This window comes from Phacochoerus africanus, chromosome 14 (assembly GCF_016906955.1).
Source record: "Phacochoerus africanus isolate WHEZ1 chromosome 14, ROS_Pafr_v1, whole genome shotgun sequence".
NCBI classification, from domain to species: Eukaryota; Metazoa; Chordata; class Mammalia; order Artiodactyla; family Suidae; genus Phacochoerus; species Phacochoerus africanus.
Window position 1 is genome coordinate 37,101,631 of NC_062557.1, and position 20,369 is coordinate 37,121,999.

General features: G+C 37.8%; 1 protein-coding gene and 1 pseudogene across 11 annotated transcripts in view; one reads left to right on the top strand and one right to left on the bottom strand.

Annotated features, from left to right (window-relative positions):
• BCAS3 (BCAS3 microtubule associated cell migration factor) overlaps window positions 1-20,369 on the bottom strand; it is a 580,473-nt gene that overhangs the window by 451,764 nt on the left and 108,340 nt on the right. For all 11 annotated transcript variants that reach the window (XM_047759073.1, XM_047759067.1, XM_047759070.1 and 8 more), the window contains exons 8-9: window positions 8,638-8,745; window positions 6,235-6,311 (exon numbers count right to left, since the gene is read on the bottom strand). In XM_047759073.1, the coding sequence (XP_047615029.1) occupies window positions 6,235-6,311; window positions 8,638-8,745 (185 nt within the window). The remainder of the gene's footprint in view (window positions 1-6,234; window positions 6,312-8,637; window positions 8,746-20,369) is intronic.
• LOC125115192 (small ubiquitin-related modifier 2-like) lies at window positions 16,702-16,965 on the top strand (annotated as a pseudogene).

The following is a 20,369-nucleotide window of genomic DNA, read 5'->3' on the forward strand; positions in this document are numbered from 1 at the left end:
TACTTCTAAGCCAGGCAAAACTGGCTTACAAGCATAAAATAACCCAGATTCAGAGAAACACATATAATCCACACCATGCTTCGTTCCACCTGCCACCAGTTTCAGTTTAAAGCAATGGGGGAAGGGGAGTTGAAGAGAATAGGGAAAAACAAATCAAGAAATGGCTCCATTTGTTCCTTGACCTTGAATATTAGGTCTTGCTCAAATTTGTTCAAAACGTTCATTTTAAAAAAAAATCCCTGAAAGTGGAGCTGTATTTCAAAGAAAAGAAGCTAAATTGCGTCATACAAACATCTGTCGAATACCAAACCTAATACCACTCACATAAATCTGGTCTACAGTTTTCAAGTAAAGTAGAATACTATGTAACCAAGAATGAGACACTTCTTCATGGAAGGATGAAATGAGATATAGAATACTATTGGCCAGACTATTTAGATGAAGGGTTTGGGGAAATCTGTTGTGAAAAACTACAACAAACAGCATTCGGAGTGTGAGGAGAGAAATCATAAACTTGAGTTGTTATTGATGCTTTCTGAACTCTTTTTTGAGTGTAAAGTATGTATTTAAATATAATATACATAAAGTACCCATGTCAACAAAATAAACATAGGCATACATAGAAGCAGCACCCAAAACAAAAAACCAGAACATTATAGAATCCTAAAGCCCTTCTCATACCCGCTTCTAGTCCTGTTCTCATAGGGTTATGCACAACCCTGCCTCCTGAAAACTATACTAGACGTCTATCCTCAAGAGATATCACTGGGTTTTAATACATAGTTTACTACAGTTATTAGCATCATTTATCACCAAGAAATGACAGTCATACTTTTATACTACCTCCTATTTCAACATGTTAATTAACACATATTTCAGCTTTAATGAAATCCACACCAAATAGGCTTCCTGGCATCCCCAAACCACGAGAGCCATCTTACAACCAGTACACTGACAGACTAAGCGGTAACTCTAATGGATCAGAAATGACTGAAAATTCACTACTGTGTGCCCCACCACACTTGGCCAGGACGTACAAGCTGCATACCACTTATAAAGCACCTGACTGCAACGCTAGAAACACTGTTGATCCTTCTGGATCTCTTCTTCCTAATCACAAATAATTCACCGAATACAGGAAACTATTACTTTAATAATACATGTTTCAACTGTTCAGGGACCCAGCCATAGAGGACTACACGTCAAAGATCCTAAAAGAATATTAACTAAAAAAGAAAGAACAAAAGCATGAAGAAAGAATAAGAGCAACTCAGTCTACCACTCATTTTTATCAAACTGAACTGATACTCTCTGCCTGCTAAAGGCTTGTAAAAAAGCAGCTCCTATTCCCAAAAGCGGAAACAATACTCAAGATACTGAAGAGATGCTCAAGAGCTGACCACTACAAAGACATAATTTTTCAACTAAGAAAAGTTCTGGATTTACTCCAACACGGGAGAGAAACTGTTTATACATGCATTCATATATTCACTCCTTTAACTATCCACAAAACACAGTTAGTTTCCAGCTCAAACCTATTAACATAAGAGGCGTACAGTCAAATAAATCTAGGATATACTGAAACCAGGTAAATAATATTAAACAGAGTAAAATGCTAATCATACTGCCATCGTCCAATAGGAGGCAGTATTTCCCAAGTTTGTTTGACTAGGGCATCCTGATTTGCACACCATGTTGAAGGTCTCCTGCTCTGGTGACAGATTTGGGGAGTTGCTATCTTTGGGGATTTAGAAGAAGGAGAGACTACTTTAAGCTAAGGGGATCAGGAATTACTTCCGATGGGGCTAGAAAGATACGTAGGATTAAGTCACTGTGGGGAGAGAGACTGTTCGTGAAAAGGCCATTTCAAGGACAAAAACAAAGCAACAAAGCACTTGCATAGAACTGAGATTAATGAGTGACTCAAAGCAAATGTAGCATAGGCAGCATGAAAATGAGATGGAGAAATAAAGATTTAGCAAGGACACTGGATTTTGATAAATAAGGTTTTTGTACGCCAAAAACCTTGGGAGTTCAGTGGGAAGGAATGTACAATTTTTAATTTTACACTTGTTGACCAGAGTTCAATGAGCAAAGGATGGCTTTTGTTCAAATCAAAAGACCTCAGGATAGATGATAAGTTATTTAATAATTTGGTAATACAGAAATAATGACTTTGTAAGTTATCATTTAGATATAGATAATAGGTTAAATTATACAATGCCACGGATATGTTTCAAAATAATTTGGGATTATAATATAAATAATATAAAAATTCAAGTTGTGGCTCAGTGGGTTAAGAACCTAACTAGTGTCCATGTGGATGTGGGTTCAACCTTGGCCTCATTCAGCAGGTTAATGATCTGGCGATGCCACAAGCTGCAGTGTGGGTTGCAGATGCAGCTTGGATCCCACGTTGCTGTGGCTTTGGCATAGGCCAGCAGCTGCAGCTCTGATTGGACCCATAGCCCAGGAGCTTCCATATGCCACAGGTGTGGCCCTGAAAAAAATGTATATTACAATAGTGATAAAAATATAAATAAATGAAAAAGGTTGTTCATGAGTTGGTAATTGCTGATGCTCGATGAGCAGTAGTTCATTACAATATTTTTTTAAAATAATTATAACTATATATATTTCCCAACACAAAACTTTCTTAAAATAGTCATGAGATGAAGTGATACATCCATGGCCTTAGTAATTTAATAAAAAATATTTTTTGACATACCACTAAATGATTACATGTTAATCAAATAATTACTCAAAATCAAAGGCACACTTCATCACTGTAATGTGACTAAAAATTCACCTCTTTCTGCAGGAACTTCATAATTTCAAGTAAGAATCAGAACTAAAAATATAGCCTATAGTCTGTCTTCTTCTGCTTAAAAGTATTTTCGCTCATAGTTCTACTATATGTGGGTTAACTCAGAAAGTACAGTAAAATCCCAGGAAAATATCAGATTTCTTTAATGTGCCAGTTTCTATGTTGATTCTGTCAACTGATGCAAGAGCTTTGCATATTTTCTGTAAGTTAACACAAGTATGGCAAAATCTCAGACTGCAATGTGGGATCCTTAGGCCACCAAGGGAGGCCAGGGTTGGAACCTGCGTCTTCATGGATGCTAACTACTCAGATTTGTTTCTGCTGAGTCACGACTGGAGTCCTGTATCTCCTCGCCTGTATCTTTAATTGTATATGTCTACATTATGACTGAAATTTGTTTCAACTAACATGAGTGCTTGCCATTAAAGTAATAGGTCATAGATGCTGCTCGGATCTGGCGTTGCTATGGCTATGGTGTAGGTCAGAAGCTCCAATTTGACCTCTAGCCTGGGAACCTCCATATGCTGTGGGTGAGGCTCTAAAAAGACCAAAAAAAAAAAAAAAAAAGAAAAAGGAAATATAGGCTGGATCTACATGATTTTATGCAAAATTTAATTAGACCATATAAGCTTAAAAATTATTATATGTTTGCCTATTTTCTCTAATAAAACAGAGTACTATGAAAAGCCTATCCTCATTCCAATGTATGAAAAATATTACAAAGCCTATGTCCTTTAAATCGACCTATAAATCTAATATAAAAATCTGATTGTTTTTAATTATTTCTTTATAATAAAGTTATAAATGGTGGGTATTAAATTAATCAGTGAAAAATCTATACAGTTTATTTATCCACTAAGAGGCAGGATAAACATGCACTATAAATATCTCCATTATGATCTTATTTATATTAACTTCTCTTTAGTCCCTGTGACAACTAACTTTAACCCCTAGCATTTACTACAATGAGGGAAACTGACATCTATTGGCAAGTGTAATATACTTTCAACATACACAGTGCAGTAGAGGCCAATGTTGAAATAAGGTTTAAATTTCACAACATACATAGCCATTTAAACAAACTGTCTTAACAAATGACTGGAGAGCTTCCTCTAATTTAGCACTCAGCTGAGGCAGCAAGAGCTATCTATAAGTATAAAATTAAAATGGAATCACAGCAGAGATGTCTAATCTGGCAGAAGCCAACACATACATCTTTGATTAATGATAAACAACAGAAGACTATCAATAAGATGTAAAGAGGAATACTCAGGAAAAACTGGCATTTAAGTCTGCCTGGAATGTTCATACTCTGTTCTGATTCACTCAACTGTAAGCCCACAACTGTAGCTAGGGAAAGATTCATACAAGATTCTTCTATTTCTCTATTTGTTTCCATCCCAATAATGAGTGATACAATTATCATGCAATATATTAAAGCATACAATCTGCGTAAGAACAAAGAATTAATATGCTAAAACAGGTTATGTTAATATCCAAAACTTACCATAGTATGTATATACTCCATCAGCAAAGGAAGGTGTAATTAACAAATCTATGCTCCCCAAAAACTTTTAATTTATTTAACATACAGATAAAACAATAAAAGATCCTTCCTGGTAATCTACATTTATAATTGCTAAAACATCATCAAATATCTGATTAGTAAAAAATAACTGACTATGGGTTAATGGACTCACTCATTCAAGAAATATTTAATGACATTGGCACAAAATAACTTTGTGCCAGCCAATATCCTAGGTGCTGGAGATACTAATGGAAATTTGTGAATGGTGTACATTAGATCTTGTGATAAAACAAAATATCTCAATGAACATGATCTCCATGACTGTCTCTGTAGACCTCTGAGAGAAATGATTACAAGATCAAGGAGGCAAGCTGTTGTAGTCTTCTTCATACTCTACAAAATGGTAAAATATGAATTCCAATGAATTATTATATTATGTGTTGTATATTATATTATGTATGCAAAAACATATAAAGACTGTAAGACATCAATTACGGAGAACATGAGCTCTTCTCATAAAGGAATAATGTCCACTACTCTGTGCTTAATACATGGATAAACATCTGATGAATAAGTGTGTAAACAGTTGTGATATTTCAGGAGATGCAGCAATATGACTGGGATTCCCTACTCATAACAAAACTGAGCTCTGTTCCAACAAAACTATTTCTGCAGCACTCTCATATCAGATTCTCTGGAAAAAAAAAAAAAAAAAGCTATTTCTTTGATGGTGCGTGTTAGAGATTACAACATGAATAAGTAAAAAGTATTCCTTTAGTGCAGTGGAAAAAAAAAAAAACAACTTCCCGACTTCCTACAGACTCAGTTACTGCTGGAATTTCCATCCAGCTGGCCTGCCCTACAAATCTTGGACTTGCCAGTCCCCACAACTGCATGGGCCAGTGTTTAAAAATCAATCAATCACTCTGCATGAGTGTGGGTGTGTTGTGTGGGGGTGTGTTTGGATCAAGAATCTATGGTGGCCCAGCAGTTAAGGATCCGGTCTTGTCATTGCTATGGCTTGGATCTTTGCTGTGGAATGGGTTCAACTTCTGGCCCAGGGAACTTCCGCATGCCACAGGCACAGCCAATAAGATCTATGCTTATATCTGCACATCCAAGCACAGTTGTGAGAGTTAGAGGAAATAAGGAGAGACTGATACATTTCCCTCATAAATGATAATCCAGTTATGTCCCCAAGTATGTTATGTTAATTAAGTAAATTAACAACATAGCGGCAGAGCCTCCTTGCCTTCCCATTTGCATCTCTCACAAGGGCCCTATCTTAATAAATCTATTTCTTGCCTATTGAAAAAAAAAAAAAAAAGAGAGGAGTTCCTGTCGAGGCTCAGTGGAAACGAATCTGACGAGCAGCCATGAAGACGCAAGTTCATCCCTGGCCTCATTCAGTGGGTTAAGGATCCGGCGTTGCCATGAGCTGTGGTGTAGGTCACAGATGTGGCTCAGATCTGGGGTTGCTGTGGCTGTGGTGTAGGCCAGCAGCTACGGCTCTGATATGACCCCTAGCCTGGGAACCTCCATGTGCTGTGCAGCCCTAAAAAGAAAAACAAAGAAAAAAAAAAGAAGAAGAAAGAAACAACATAGCTATACAAAGCTAAAGTAATCAGAACTACTCAAGGAGAACATATAAGGAGAAACTGACATATAGACAAGGCTTCCTCAGTAATACATAATGATGTGCTGTGCAGTGAACTTATGTACCGTAACATTATATTACCAAATAAGACATCCACAGAAACAGAGACATTTGGTAACTGAATAAGCATGAAATACTGATATTAATAGTCTGCTGATTCTATCAAGTAAGTAGTTATAAACTCAATGCATAAGATACAAAATAAATCAAGTTGATACATACTTGTGACAAAAAATTTTTTTGTGAAAGTACAGCTATCAAAGGCAGCAATTTTCTCCTGCAGTACTACAACGAGGATCCTAAAATTAAAGGGAAAAGACATAAAGGAAAATGTTAATGTGAAATCTTACAAACTGAATCATAAATAAGTTAAATCATCTAGATTTCACTAAGTATCTACCAAAGCAATTTTTTAAAGTCAAACATTTCTTATAACATATAGGCTAGAAACATCTGCCTCTTAAATGTAAAAAGATAACTACAAAATTCTTAATAATATCAAGATAGACAAGCTTAGAGAAAGAAAAGTGACAGAAGAACATAACTTCAAAATAAAATTTTATTTTCATTCATTATAAATCAAATGAATCTATCTTCATTAAAAATGTATGAGATCAATAAACTGCTGGCTATTTACTAAAAGTATTTTTCCAGCGTTTGGCTCAAAGTCATGGAATTAAACATAAAATGGATTTATATAACCTGTCACTTAAAATGATTACTGAATTTCCCAACAAAAAAAGCCAGAGAGAGAGAGAAGGGAGGGAAGGAGGGAGGAAGGAAGGAGGGAAAAAGGAAGAAAGGGAGGGAATGAGAGAGGAAGGGAGGGAAGGCAGGAGGAGGAAGAAATGAGAGAAAAAGGAAAAAAGGGAAGGAAGAGGGAGGAAACTTGGACCAACTATTATTCAGTATAAATGAGTCATTTCTGATAACAATATATTAAAATTAAACAGAATCTGTACTTCTCCCAGAGTCTAAGACTTATAAATAATTAGGAAAAGTCACAAATGTCCAAACCTAAAATACATTCAAAATCAAGTTATTTTCTAAACTACACATTGGAGTAGTGCTCCTTAGAATTGTTGTTAAATATTTAACTATTGGGTCCACCCATTTAATAACACTGATTTGGAATAGTTAATATACCATTGGACAAATATTATTTATCTAATTGTATGAGTATTAAAAATATTCTGGAAATAAGTATTTTTCATATGTTATATATAATTTTGAGTTTGATATTATTTGAAGTATTAATAGGCATAATAATTAGATCTTCATTATGAATTGCACACTATCACTGAACAACTATTCTTTCTCCTGTTTAACATTTTTGTACTTGAACTCAATTTTTGTGTCTTTTTTTATGCTTCTTTTTTTATTTTTTCACTTATAATGATTTGTACTTTTTCCATTACAGCTGGTTTACAGTGGGGTTTTTTGTGGGTATTTTTGGTTTTTTGTTTTTTTGTCTTTTTAGAGCTGCCCCCACAACATACTGAAGTTCCCAGGCGAGGGGTTGAATCTGAGCTGCAGCTGCCAGACTACACCACAGCCACAGCAACACAGGATCTGAACCACATCTGTGACAATGCCAGATCCCCAACCCACTGAGCCACTGAGAGAGGCTAGGGATCAAACCTGCATCCTCATGGGTACTAGTCGGGTTTGTTACTGCTGAGGCACAATGGGAACTCCTTATCTCAAATAATTTTATCACTATCATCAATGCTTTGTTCTTTTATTTCTTGTTCTTTAATTCTTGCATTTGTCAGGTATGCATTTATTCTTCCATTTACAATCAACCATTTGAGTCAACTTTTTGAAAATATCTCTTTAAAATCTAACCTGAAGTCTTTTATTATAAAACTTATTTTTCATTTTCAATGTTCCATGTGTTTGCTCTTTGATGAGATGAAAGATTAATAGTTTGCACCCATGACCTTGGATAAGACATTGAGCTTCATGGGGCTAGGAAAATCTAGTCCCTCAAATGTGAAGTGTAAAAGAATAAGAATACTTAAAAGCCTTTTCTACATTTCAGAAATACTCTTTGATGAACGGTAACAGGAAAATTACATCTTACATCATAAACTAGTAAACACATAGAAGTACATATACTGCATAAAAAGTCATGTTATACCTGTAAAAAGGTTCCTCAAAGCATTTTTTTAATGGCCACACCCACACCATTTGGAAATTCCCAGTCAGGGAATGAATCTGAGCCTCGGATGAGACCTACGCCATAGCTGGGGCAATACCAGATCCTTTAACCCACCAAACCAGGCCAGGGATTCAACTTGCATCTCTGCGCCCATGTGAGCTGTCGCAGTCAGTTTCCGAACACACTGTACCACAGTGGGAACTCCAAAGCAATACTGAACCTCCACGTGTTTGCTTAGATACTTTTTATTCCTTACAATTTCATGTTTAATTCACTAATGGGTCAAGACAAAAAGTCTGAAAATGTTCATTAAGAAATCTTAAGAACTACTCTATTTGGCAGAATTCAGAAGATATATTTGTGACTATTTATTACTATTACATCAAAAATCAATGATACTGTAACGTGTTACAGGCATAGGGGGCATGTTACCTTGCATAAGAGCAAGAAAAATTGAGTACCTCTTGTTGCAATGGAGATCATAGATGGGTGTTTTAAACTGAATGGACTTGACCATCTCGCCAGTACGAAGTGAGTATAGGTCCACACAACAGTAAGGGGGACTTGTCCTAAAAAAAAAAAAAAAAAAAAAAAAAGACAAAAGCCATTATGTTTTCAAAGGTGGGAAAGCCAATCAATTTTCCTATTAATAAAACATAAGCAAATTGATTTGGATGATATACATATACAAATATATATATATGTGTGTGTGTCAGGAATGCCAAAAAATGAATGCATGAAAAAAATATGAAACATTCACCCAAATAGCAGTATGGGGAAAAAACCAAAAGATGATCTCGACAAATGCAGAAAATGTAGCCACAGCAACTCATCCAAGCCGCGCCTGCGACCTACGCCACAGCTCACAGCAACGCCGGATCCTTAACCCACTGAGCAAGGGCAGGGACCGAACCCGCAACCTCATGGTTCCTAGTGGGATTCGTTAACCACTGCGCCATGACGGGAACTCCAGAAAAACTTTTGATAAAATAAACAACGTGTTCATAAGAAATATTTAGCAGATAGAGGATACCAATCTTAAAACTAATCAACAATTTAGCAATTAAATAATGGTAAAATACTGAAAGCTTTCGCCCTAAAACCAGAAACTAGACAAGAATGCTCATTAAGCCACTGTTACTTAACATAGTATGGACGGTCTTGTACATAAGGAACCACTACAAGAAAGAAAGAAAACTGTGAAATTTGCTGAGAACTGGACTGTATAAAATCCAACAGCACAGAGTAGCAATATATACACGGATAAACCCATAATAAAAGATAAACCATGAATATGTGGGTTAATATGTAGACTGATTATTACTATAGATTGACAATTAATTAATTTATGGATTTACCAAGGCCACTAGATAAAACAGCTCCTGTACTTTCATTAATTAATGACAAACAATTATGTTAAATACCTTGGAATAAGATTTACATTAGATTTCAATATGTTTACATGAAAAGGAACAAAACAAAAGGAGTTCCCATTGTCAGGGCTCAGTGGGAAAAGAATCTGATTGCCATCCATGAGGCGGTGGGTGTATGTATTTTCCCTGTAAAATTGTTTCAACTTTGCTCTATATTCAAAATGTTTGAAGTTCTTACAATGGCACAAAGCTCATTTTGTAAACTATCTGGCATTCTTCACCTGCCCACCCAGCTCCACCAAATTGCCTCCTTGCTGTACTTAAAGGAAACAGTCCCATCACAGAGCCCACTGCCTTGGAATGCCCCTTCCTCAAACACCAATAAGGATCAGGCCTCCACACTTCTGCTCAGAAGGTCTTTGAGAGAGGCTTTACAAGATCACCTTATGTAATATAGCAACGCACAAAAACATCAACCACCCCATCATAACAATTGGTACATGTCTGTTTATCATCAAAGCATAGCTGGGAGTCCCTGGTGGTCTAGTGGTAACAAACCCAAATAGTATCCATGAGGACACAGGTTCCATCCCTGGTCTCACTTAGTAGATTAAGGATCGGGCTTTGCTGTGAGCTGTGCTGTAGGTCTCAAACACAGCTCGGATCTGGTGTTTCTGTAACTGCGGTGTAGACTGGAGGCTACAGCTCCCATTTCATCCCTAGCCTGGGAACTTCCATATGCTGTGGGTGTGCCCCCCCCCCAAAAAAAAGGCCAAAATGAATGGAAGTATATACCATAGGCTAACACTTTAAAACTGATACAATTCAATCCTAATCAGGAATCTACCAGAAATGACCTCATTTTAAAATTATATAAATAAGCATGCCAGGGAAGTTCCCATCGTGGCTCAGCGAAAACTGGCTCAGCGGAAACAAATCTGAGTAGTATCCGTGAGGATAGAGGTTTGATCCCTGGCCTCATTCAATGGGTTAAGGATGCAGAGCTGCATGAGCTGTGGTGTAGGTTGCAGATGTGGCTCAGATCTCGCCTTGCTGTGGCTCTGGTGTAGGCCTGCAGGTGCAACTTGGATTCAACCCCTAGTAAGGGAACTTCCATATGCCGAAGGGATGGCCCTAAAAGGCAAAAAAAAAAAAAAGAGAGAGAAGAGAAGAACACACCAGACACGAGGTGGGGGGAGTGGGGCACAAAAGGGGCGGAGATAGCAATAAGGTACAAATGTCCAGTCATAAGATCATTAGGGCCTGGGAATGCAATGCACATCACCGTGACTCTAGTTCACAATACTGTATAAATCTCTAAAAATTCTTAAGACAGTAGATCCTAAAGATCTTCATCTTCAATTAGCAGAAGAACTTATTGTGTTGACCATTTTCCAAAGTATTCAAATATCAAATTATTACAGTGTATATCTGAAACTAATATAACATATGTCCGTTATAGCTTAATTTTTTAAGAAGATAATATAATAGTGATCTGGAGTTCCCGTCGTGGCTTAGTGGTTAGCGAATCCGACTAGGAACCATGAGGTTGCGGGTTCCATCCCTGGCCTTGCTCAGTGGGTTAAGGATCCGGCGTTGCCATGAGCTGTGGTGTAGGTTGCAGACGCGGCTCGGATCCCGCGTTGCTGTGGCTCTGGTGTAGGCCGGCGGCTACAGCTCTGATTAGACCCCTAGCCTGGGAACCTCCACATGCCGCGGGAGCAGCCCAAGAAATAGCAAAAAGACAAAAAAAAAAGAAGTTATAATATAATAGTGATCTAAGCATAGACATAACCTTAGATCTATACTCACAGAACAGAAAGTCATAAATAAACACACATATGGGTAATTGGTTTTCATCAAAGGTACCATGTAATTAAATAATAAAAGGAGAGCATTTCAAACAAAGGCTCCTTTAAAAGTTAGTTATTTGCATGTAAAAAATTAAACTGTGCCCTAATGTCTATACAAAAATTAACTAAAAACAGATCATAGATCTGAAACATAAGAACCAAACTATACAGATTCTAAAACAAAACAGCACAAAAACTTATTTCTTACACACAAAAAAAGCATGAGTGTAAATATAACTGACAACATAGAACACAACAAAATTAAAAACTTTTACATTTTAATGCAGATACTAAAAAATGAAAAGGCAACCCCTAGCCTGGAAACTTCCATATGCCACATATGCAGCCCTAAAAAGCAAAAAAAACCAAAAAAAAAAAAAAAAACTGTACAGAGGGATACTACTACACTCCCTAGAATGGTTAAGATTTACAAGACTGGTAAATCAAGACAGCAAGACTGGGAGTTCCCACAGTGGCTCAGCAGAAACAAATCTGATTAGTGTCCATGAAGATGCAGTTTCAATCCCTGGCCTCCCTCAGTGGGTTGGGGGTCCAGTGTTGCTGTAAGCTGTGGTGTAGTTCATAGAAGAGGCTCAGATCCCATGTTGCTGTGGCTGTGGCGTAGGCCAGCAGCTACAGGTCTGGTTCGACCCCTAGCCTGGGAATCTCCATAGCCTGCAGATGTGGCCCTAAAAAAAAAAGAAAATTTAAAAATACAAGACTGCAAGACTCTCACACGTTCCTGCTGGTTATGCGAAAATATAGTCACTTAGAAAGATAGTTTAGCAGCTTTATACAAAAACACCCTTAACATACATCACACCTAAGTTATTTGTTATTCATAACAGTTAAATGTCCATCAGTAAGTGAATGGATAAAAATATTTTGATATCTTCATGCAACAGAGTATTAATAATAGAACAGATTATCCATATAACAACACAGATGAATTTCAAAACCATTATGAACTGTGTGTGTGGCGGGGGGGTCAGGTCGGACATGAAAGTCTACATACTCCATGGGTCTCTTTCAATTAAAAGCTAGAAAGGCGGGAGTTCCCCTTGTGGCTGAGCAGTAACAAACCTGACTAGTATCCATGAGGATGCTGGTGTGATCCCTGGCCCCACTCAGTGGTTTAAATAACCGACGTTGCCGAGAGCTGTGCTGTAGGTTGCAGATGCAGCTCGGATCTAGAGTTGCTGGGGCTGTGGCGCAGGCTGGCAGCAACAGCTCTGATTCGACTCCTGGCCTGGGAACCTCCATATGCCACCGGTGCTGCCCTAAAAAGACAAAAAAAAAAGAAAAGAAAAGCTGGAGTGGTAAAACTATAATAATAGGAAGTAGATCAGTGGTTGCCAGGGACCGGAGACGGGGGAAGCTACAGGGTGCAAAGTGGCATGATGGGTGCCACTTTTAGGTAGTAGAAATATTGCTGTGTCTTGACTGTGGTAGGGACTTGTGCAACTGGACCCAACAGGCAAAACTGGAGGTCGGGGAGAATCTAGTGAAGCCTGAACTTCAATCTCTAAAACTGACACAGGGCAAAAATTCTTTTCTTAATGTTCCCAACTAATTAATCCAGTCCTCTGCTGAGAAGCAATGAGTTAATAATGAATGAAATCTAACATTTTGCCAGACCAACTGAGAAGGAAAAAACAGCTTGTCACCTTCAATTAGCAGCTCATTATAGCTACAGTACACTAGAAACTTGAATTCTGATCATTTCACTGGCATCCATACAATGTCACAACTGAGATTCTTCCTGCCGAAAGCCTTCAATAGAAATAGACAAAACAAATGCGATGAAGGCTCAGTTTAGAGCTGACTGAACAAGACTTGGTAGATATAAAAATTCTATTTATATATGGAAAAAACCTCTTATTCAATGCCAAATAGAAAAACATCATTCTTTTAAAATCAAGAGTTTTCACAAAGTCACACATTCATAAAGGAGTCACGCTATCTGCCAATAATACAGTTGTGTACACGCCTGACATATCCTTTTGTTCTCTATTTTCTCTCTTTTTAAAAGCCTTGACCACTTCCCTGGGACAGAGCAAGACAATCTTAATTTTCCTCATGGGTAGGCTGATGAGAAAGCTTTCCATAACATCAGCAGTATGCATGCCCCCAAACAGAAAGGATGCGTGTTATACTAAAATATACAGGCAAGAAACAAGCTTTCACTTTATACTCTAGTACACACCAAACAGTGTCAAAAGTTGTCTACAGAATGAGTCTTCATGAGATTTCTAGAGTCAAATGAGTTAACATTCTTACTGGGTCGCATCTGACACCTAAACCTAAGCTTGTGACTCTACTTTAGGATAAATTAATAGTTTAAGGGAAAAAAAGTTCACATAGAAATGTACAGAATCAAAATTTAGAATGTAACTGAGTCTACCGCAAGCAAACATGAGAGTTTGAAAGAAAAGCAGGAATGATGCAATTTGTATTATTAAAGGATTCTAAACTCTGCCCAGGCACCGCTGACTGTCCAACACATAAACATCCACAGGAGTAATGTACAGTTATTTAGTACTTTTAATTACAAATATAAAATAGAAATGAATGCAAATTCTCCTTAAATGACATTTCCTTCAACTATGTAACTTGCATTATAGTGAGTAACCAGAACATATACTAAAATTTTTTGCATTGGAATAATCTGTTACCTGCTACACTATACTCATTAAGGAAGCTCATTAAGGAGTTCCCGTCATGGCGCAGTGGTTAACGAATCCGACTAGGAACCATGAGGTTGCGGGTTCGGTCCCTGCCCTTACTCAGTGGGTTAACGATCCGGCGTTGCCGTGAGCTGTGGTGTAGGTCGCAGACGCGGCTCGGATCCTGCGTTGCTGTGGCTCTGGCGTAGGCCTGTGGCTACAGCTCCAATTGGACCCCTAGCATGGGAACCTCCATATGCCGCGGGAGCGGCCCAAGAAATAGCAAAAAAAAAAAGAAAGCTCATTAAGCTTTTATTAGGAAAAGACTAGTCCACCCAGAGCCAAATGGAATATACACAGGTCATTCATTTTAGGGAAGAGAGTTGACTACAACTATTTAAAGTAGAAATTTTGCAAAGCTTCCATTCCTGAAAATAAAAAGGTCAAATTAAACTATTATGAACTATAAAACAAAATAAACTAGATTTCTTAAAAGGAAATACTGAAAACATTATAAAAGTAGAAGATAAACACCAAGAAGACACTTTATTATTTTTCCTATGGATGCACCTGGGGCACATGGAAGTCCCTCAACTGGGGTCAAATTGGAATTGCAATCAAGGTCTACACCGCAGCTTGTGGCAACATAGGTTCTGGGCCAGGGATGGAACCAGCATACTCACAGAGACTACACTGCTCAACCACAATGGGAACTCTCATAAGACATTATTTCCATCTAAATGTGTTGGCTATTTCATTATTTCTTACTTTCCCTATAATAAATTTAATCACATTTTCAAATTTTTAATACGCTTTATTTTTCAGATTTTCAAGCATTTTTTTGGCTCACAACAAAGTTGAGAAGAAAGTACAAAGATTTTTCCATTTAGACTCTGTCCCCATTCATGCATACTTTACCCTATTATCAATATCCCCTACCAGAGAGGAACGTTTGCTACAACCTACAATGACCCACCATAATCACCCGAAGTCCACAGTCTATGTTATGGCTCACTCTTGATGTTGCACAAATTTATGGTGACATAGATCCAAGACTACAGTAGCATACAGAATAGTCTCACTGCCTTAAAAAGCCTGTCTGGCCTGCCTGTGCATCCTTCTTTTACCCCTAATCCCTAGCAAACTGATCTTTTCACTGTGTTTATACTTTTGCCTTTTCCAGAATGTTTTTTAGTTGGAATCACATGCACGTGTCCTATTCAGATAGGCTTCTTTTACTCGGTAATATCCTTGATAGTCTTATATAACATTCCATTATCAAGATGTGCTACATTGTATTTGTCCATTCACCCACTGAAGGACATCTTGGTTGCTTCCAAAATTCCAGCAATCATGGGTAAAGTGGATATAAACACTTGTGTGCATTTTTTTGTGCGGACGTTAACTCCTCTGGGTAAATACCATGCAGGACAAGTGCTGGAGTATGTGGTGATAGTATACTTAATTTTATATAAAACCGCCAAACTGTCTTCCAAAGTGGCTTTACCATTCTACATTCCTACCAGAAATTTCCAAGTGTTCCTGTAACAGCTCTGCAACCTCACCAGCATTTGATATTGTCAGTGTACCGAATTTTGGCCATTCTAATATGTGTGTAGTAGTATTTTCCTGATGACATATGATATGGAACATCTTTTCATATGCTTACTTGACATCTGTATATTGTCTTTGAGGTGAGGTCCTTTGCCTAATTTTGACTGAGGTTCACTTTTTTACTGTTGAGATTTAAGATCTTTGCGTATTTTGGCTAACAATCCCTCATCAGAGACCTGTTTTGTATTTTCTCTCAGTCTTGTATTCTCATTCTCTCTCTCTCTCTCTCTCTTTTTTTTTTTTTTTTTTCTTTTCTTTTCAGGGTCACACCTTCACATGGAAGTTTGCAAGCTAGGGGTCAAATCAGAACTGCAGCTGCTGGCCTACACCACAGCCATAGCAACTACTCAGGACCTACGCCACATCTGTGACCTACACCACAGTTCATGGCAATGCTGGATCCTTAATCCACAAAGCAAGGCCAGGGGGATGCTAGTCAGATTCGTTTCTGCTGAGCCACGATGGGAACTCCAGCTTTTTCTCTTTGTTTTAATTTTTTCTTTTTTTTTCTTGTCTTTTTAGGGCCACACCTGCAGCATATGGAGGTTCCCAGGCTAGGGGTCCAATCAGAGCTACAGCTGCTGGCCTACACCACAGCCACAGCCACAGCCACAGCTACAACCACAGCAATGTGGGATCCGAGCCACATCTTCGACCACAGCTCACAGCAACGCTGGATCCTTAACCCACTGAGCAAGATCAGGAATCGAACCCACAACCTCATAGTTACTACTTAGTTCCACTGAGCCACTACTGGAACTCCTTAAATTTTTTTTAAATTTCTTATTTTAATAACTATATGAACAATTATGTTAAACTAATGCACTTTTAATAAAATTTTACTATTATGAACTATTCTGAAACAAATCTGAGTGGGCAGAGCGCACGATGTGGGCGCGCCCTCTCTCTCCTCTACCGCTGGCGCCTCCTTCTGATGCCACTCCTGGTGCTGTGCTCGTTCAGTGCAGAAATGGTACCACTTTGGTGAAGCGGCAGCTGGGGAGACTCCGGCGCTTGCTATGGCCGATGAAAAGCCCAAGGAAGGAGTCAAGACTGAGGACAATGATCATATTAATTTGAAGGTGGCGGGGCACAGGTGAAGATTAAGAGGCATACACCACTTAGTAAACTAATGAAAGCCTATTGTGAACGACAGGGTTTGTCAATGAGGCAGATGAGATTCGACGGGCGGCCAATCAATGAAACACACACCTCAACAGTTGCAAATGGAGTATGAAGACAGAATTGATGTGTTGCAGCAGCAGACAGGGGGTGTCAACTAAAAAGGGAACCTGCTACCTTATTCCAGAATTCTGTTCCTCCAGACCAAGAAGACATTCTCAGTTAGAAAACTGCAATTTGGTTCTACCCATCCTGATGACTACAGAATAGTTTTCTCTATTCTTTTCTTTTCCCCTTCCCCATTCCTTTATTGTACATAAAGTAACTGGTGTATGTGCACAAGCATATTGCATTTTTTTAAAACTAAAAGACCAATGGTATGTTATGATTGACATCAAAAGGAGATGGGATTGGGAAAAATACTGGTTCTGTGAATACACTCCTTTTCTCCATTAGAGGCATGCTCATTCATTTATCTTTATATTCCAGTAAGTTACTTGCTCTCACTCTCAAAAAAAAAAACAACCATAAAAATCCTTGCATATCTTGTTCAAATGGAGAATTTTAATGTTTTTCATTTATCATTGTAAAACCAAGAACAATTGTATAACTTTTTTGTACATAACTTTTACAGGTAGGGCAATCTGTCTTTAAGTAGAGATAAACTACTCTAAAAGAAATGAATCCCAGATAGTTTTCCCTTCAAGTCAAACATCTTGTTTAAATAAATTTCTTGTTAAAAAAAAAAAAAATCAGTGGGCATCCATTTCTCAGGATGGTATTAAAATTGTTGGTATCCTCATGAGGTTGTGGGTTGTGGGTTTGATCCCTGGGCTCGCTCAGTGAGTTAACGATCCAGCATTGCCGTGAGCTGTGGTGTAGGTTGCAGATGTGGCTTGGATGATGTTGCTGTGGTTCTGGTGTAGTCTGGCAGCTGCAGCTCTGATTTGACACCTACCCTGGGAACCTCCATATGCCAAGAGTATGGCCCTAAAAAAAAATTAAAATTTAAATAAAAATTTGTTGGTATCCTCACATTCTTTTATTAAACAACAGAGAGTCTCCAAAATAATAAAACTAAAAGAAGAAAATGCTCATTAAGTACTTACAGTCAAAAAGTTATTTTAATTTTCATAAGTTATATCAGTAACCTGTTCTTAACTGGGGTTATTTACACAATGAAAAGATTTAACCAAATGTACATAACAACATTGTTTGATTGAGTGACTGTCAGAAATCTCAATCCAAAACTTCAGATTCATGTACAAATAGTACTACACATGCTATCAACATGGGAAGAGAGTCTGACAGTCTGTCTCAGACCCATCAATATACGATTGAAGACAAAAGTCTGCAATACAGTGAGGCCTGACCAAATGAATCACTAAAAGGAGTAATGAATTGGTCAAAGGATAGGGGTTAAATAAGATTTTTAGTTGTGTGCAGTTAAGTATTCCTACTGAAGTAATCATTCCATATAAAGAATCAATAATCCCTTTTCTAGGGATTGTCAATAACTAGGTTATTAGCATATAGAAAATGAGAAATGGGAGTTCCCGTCGTGGTGCAGTGGTTAACGAATCCGACTAGGAACCATGAGGTTGCGGGTTCGGTCCCTGCCCTTGCTCAGTGGGTTAAGGATGCGGCATTGCTGTGAACTGTGGTGTAGGTTTCAGACGCGGCTCGGATCCCGAGTTGCTGTGGCTCTGGCGTAGGCCAGCAGCTACAGCTCCGATTGGACCCCTAGCCTGGGAACCTCCATATGCCGCAGAAGCGGCCCAAAGAAATAGCAAAAAAAAAAAGAAAGAAAATGAGAAATGACTTAGGGATGTTGGGCTTTTTGTGAAGACAGAATAATATTGAGTACTTGAGCTTTAAAAAAAAATTATATATATATATATATATATGCATGGAAGAAGGATGATGGTGACCTTACACTTTACCTTTGAAATTAAAACACTGGAGTTCCCATCGTGGCGCAGTGGTTAACGAATCCGACTAGGAACCATGAGGTTGAGGGTTCGGTCCCTGCCCTTGCTCAGTGGGTTAATGATCTGGCACTGCCGTGAGCTGTGGTGTAGGTTGCAGACGCGGCTCGGATCCCACGTTGCTGTGGCTCTGGCATAGGCCGGCAGCTACAGCTCCAATTGGACCCCTAGCCTGGGAACCTCCATATGCCGCAGGAGCGGCCCAAGAAATAGCAAAAAAAAAAAAGACAAAAAAAACCCCAAAAAACACTGGAGTTCCCTTCGTGGCTCAGTGGTTAACGATTCTGACTTGGATACCGAGTTGCTGTGGCTTTGATTGGACCCCTAGCCTGGGAACGTCCATATGCCACCAGTACGGCCCTAAAAAGACCAAAAAAAAAAAAAAAAAAAAAGAAAAAGAAAGAAAGAAATTAAAACACCGACTAAAAATGGAGTATTAGATTGGTGCAAACTATCTTTTATGCCTGATAGAAAACAAGAATCACAAATAATACATATTAAAGTCCTAAACCTACAAATCTCTATCAAAAACATTTAAATTTGAGTCTTAGAGTCTACTCAATTTTTATAACAATATATTTGTTCTTAATATTCATATACTTTATTAGAATCATAGTCATTTCTCACCCTGGACAATTTTTTCAATATAATTCTTTTGTAATGCAATACGACCAAACATCCCATTAAAGTAATGTGAGATATGGCTTTTACGATTTCAAATTTCTAAACATTAATACCGTTTTCCTTTACAAAGACTTCTATTATTTTTATTCATGATATTTAACAGATTGAACCACAATTAGGAAAAGCGGAGCAAAGTATTTGAGAAAGTGACATTTTCCAAGAATGTGCATGTATAAGTGAAACACAAAACAGCATGGACATTTTAAATCTACCACAAATTGCAAGAAGCATGGAAACACTTATTTTTAAATGGGAAAAAGCTGCACAGTTTTCAACATGTGTTACTGAATCTAATCCTTTAAATATAAGAGGAAAATTTTTGATAGTATTACATTATTTGTATTCTTATGCAGCTCCTAAAGAACAAAAGCCAGTTGGTGGCGTTTTTTATTAAGTAATTAAAAAGAAAAAGCAAAGAAAACGGAAACTTAACCATATTAAAGGCTAAATTTCTGATTAGCCTAGTTAATAACAACATTTTTCTTCTGCAAAATTCAGAATAAACACTGGATAATTAACCCTTCCAACACCACTATAAGCTGAGAGAGTGGTATTAACGATGCTTTTTCATGGAGAGGTAACCAGGCAGGAAGGAGTAAGTAAACTCTCCACATAAAAACAGGAGGTAATGCTAAAACTGGGCTTGCAATCAGATATTCATCAACAGGGTCCGACACGACACAAGTAGTAAAGACACATTATATTTTTTAAGTAAGTTTCCATTATTTGCAGTTAAATACAAAGATGAGTTAGAAATAGGATAAAATTATACTACAAAGAAATATGTTTAACACACCACAATGGAAAACAAATGTAATGCAAATTCAAATTATGGAAGAGATGTTACAGCAAACAAGAAAAGTCTGTATGTTAGTTCATTAATCTACATAAGA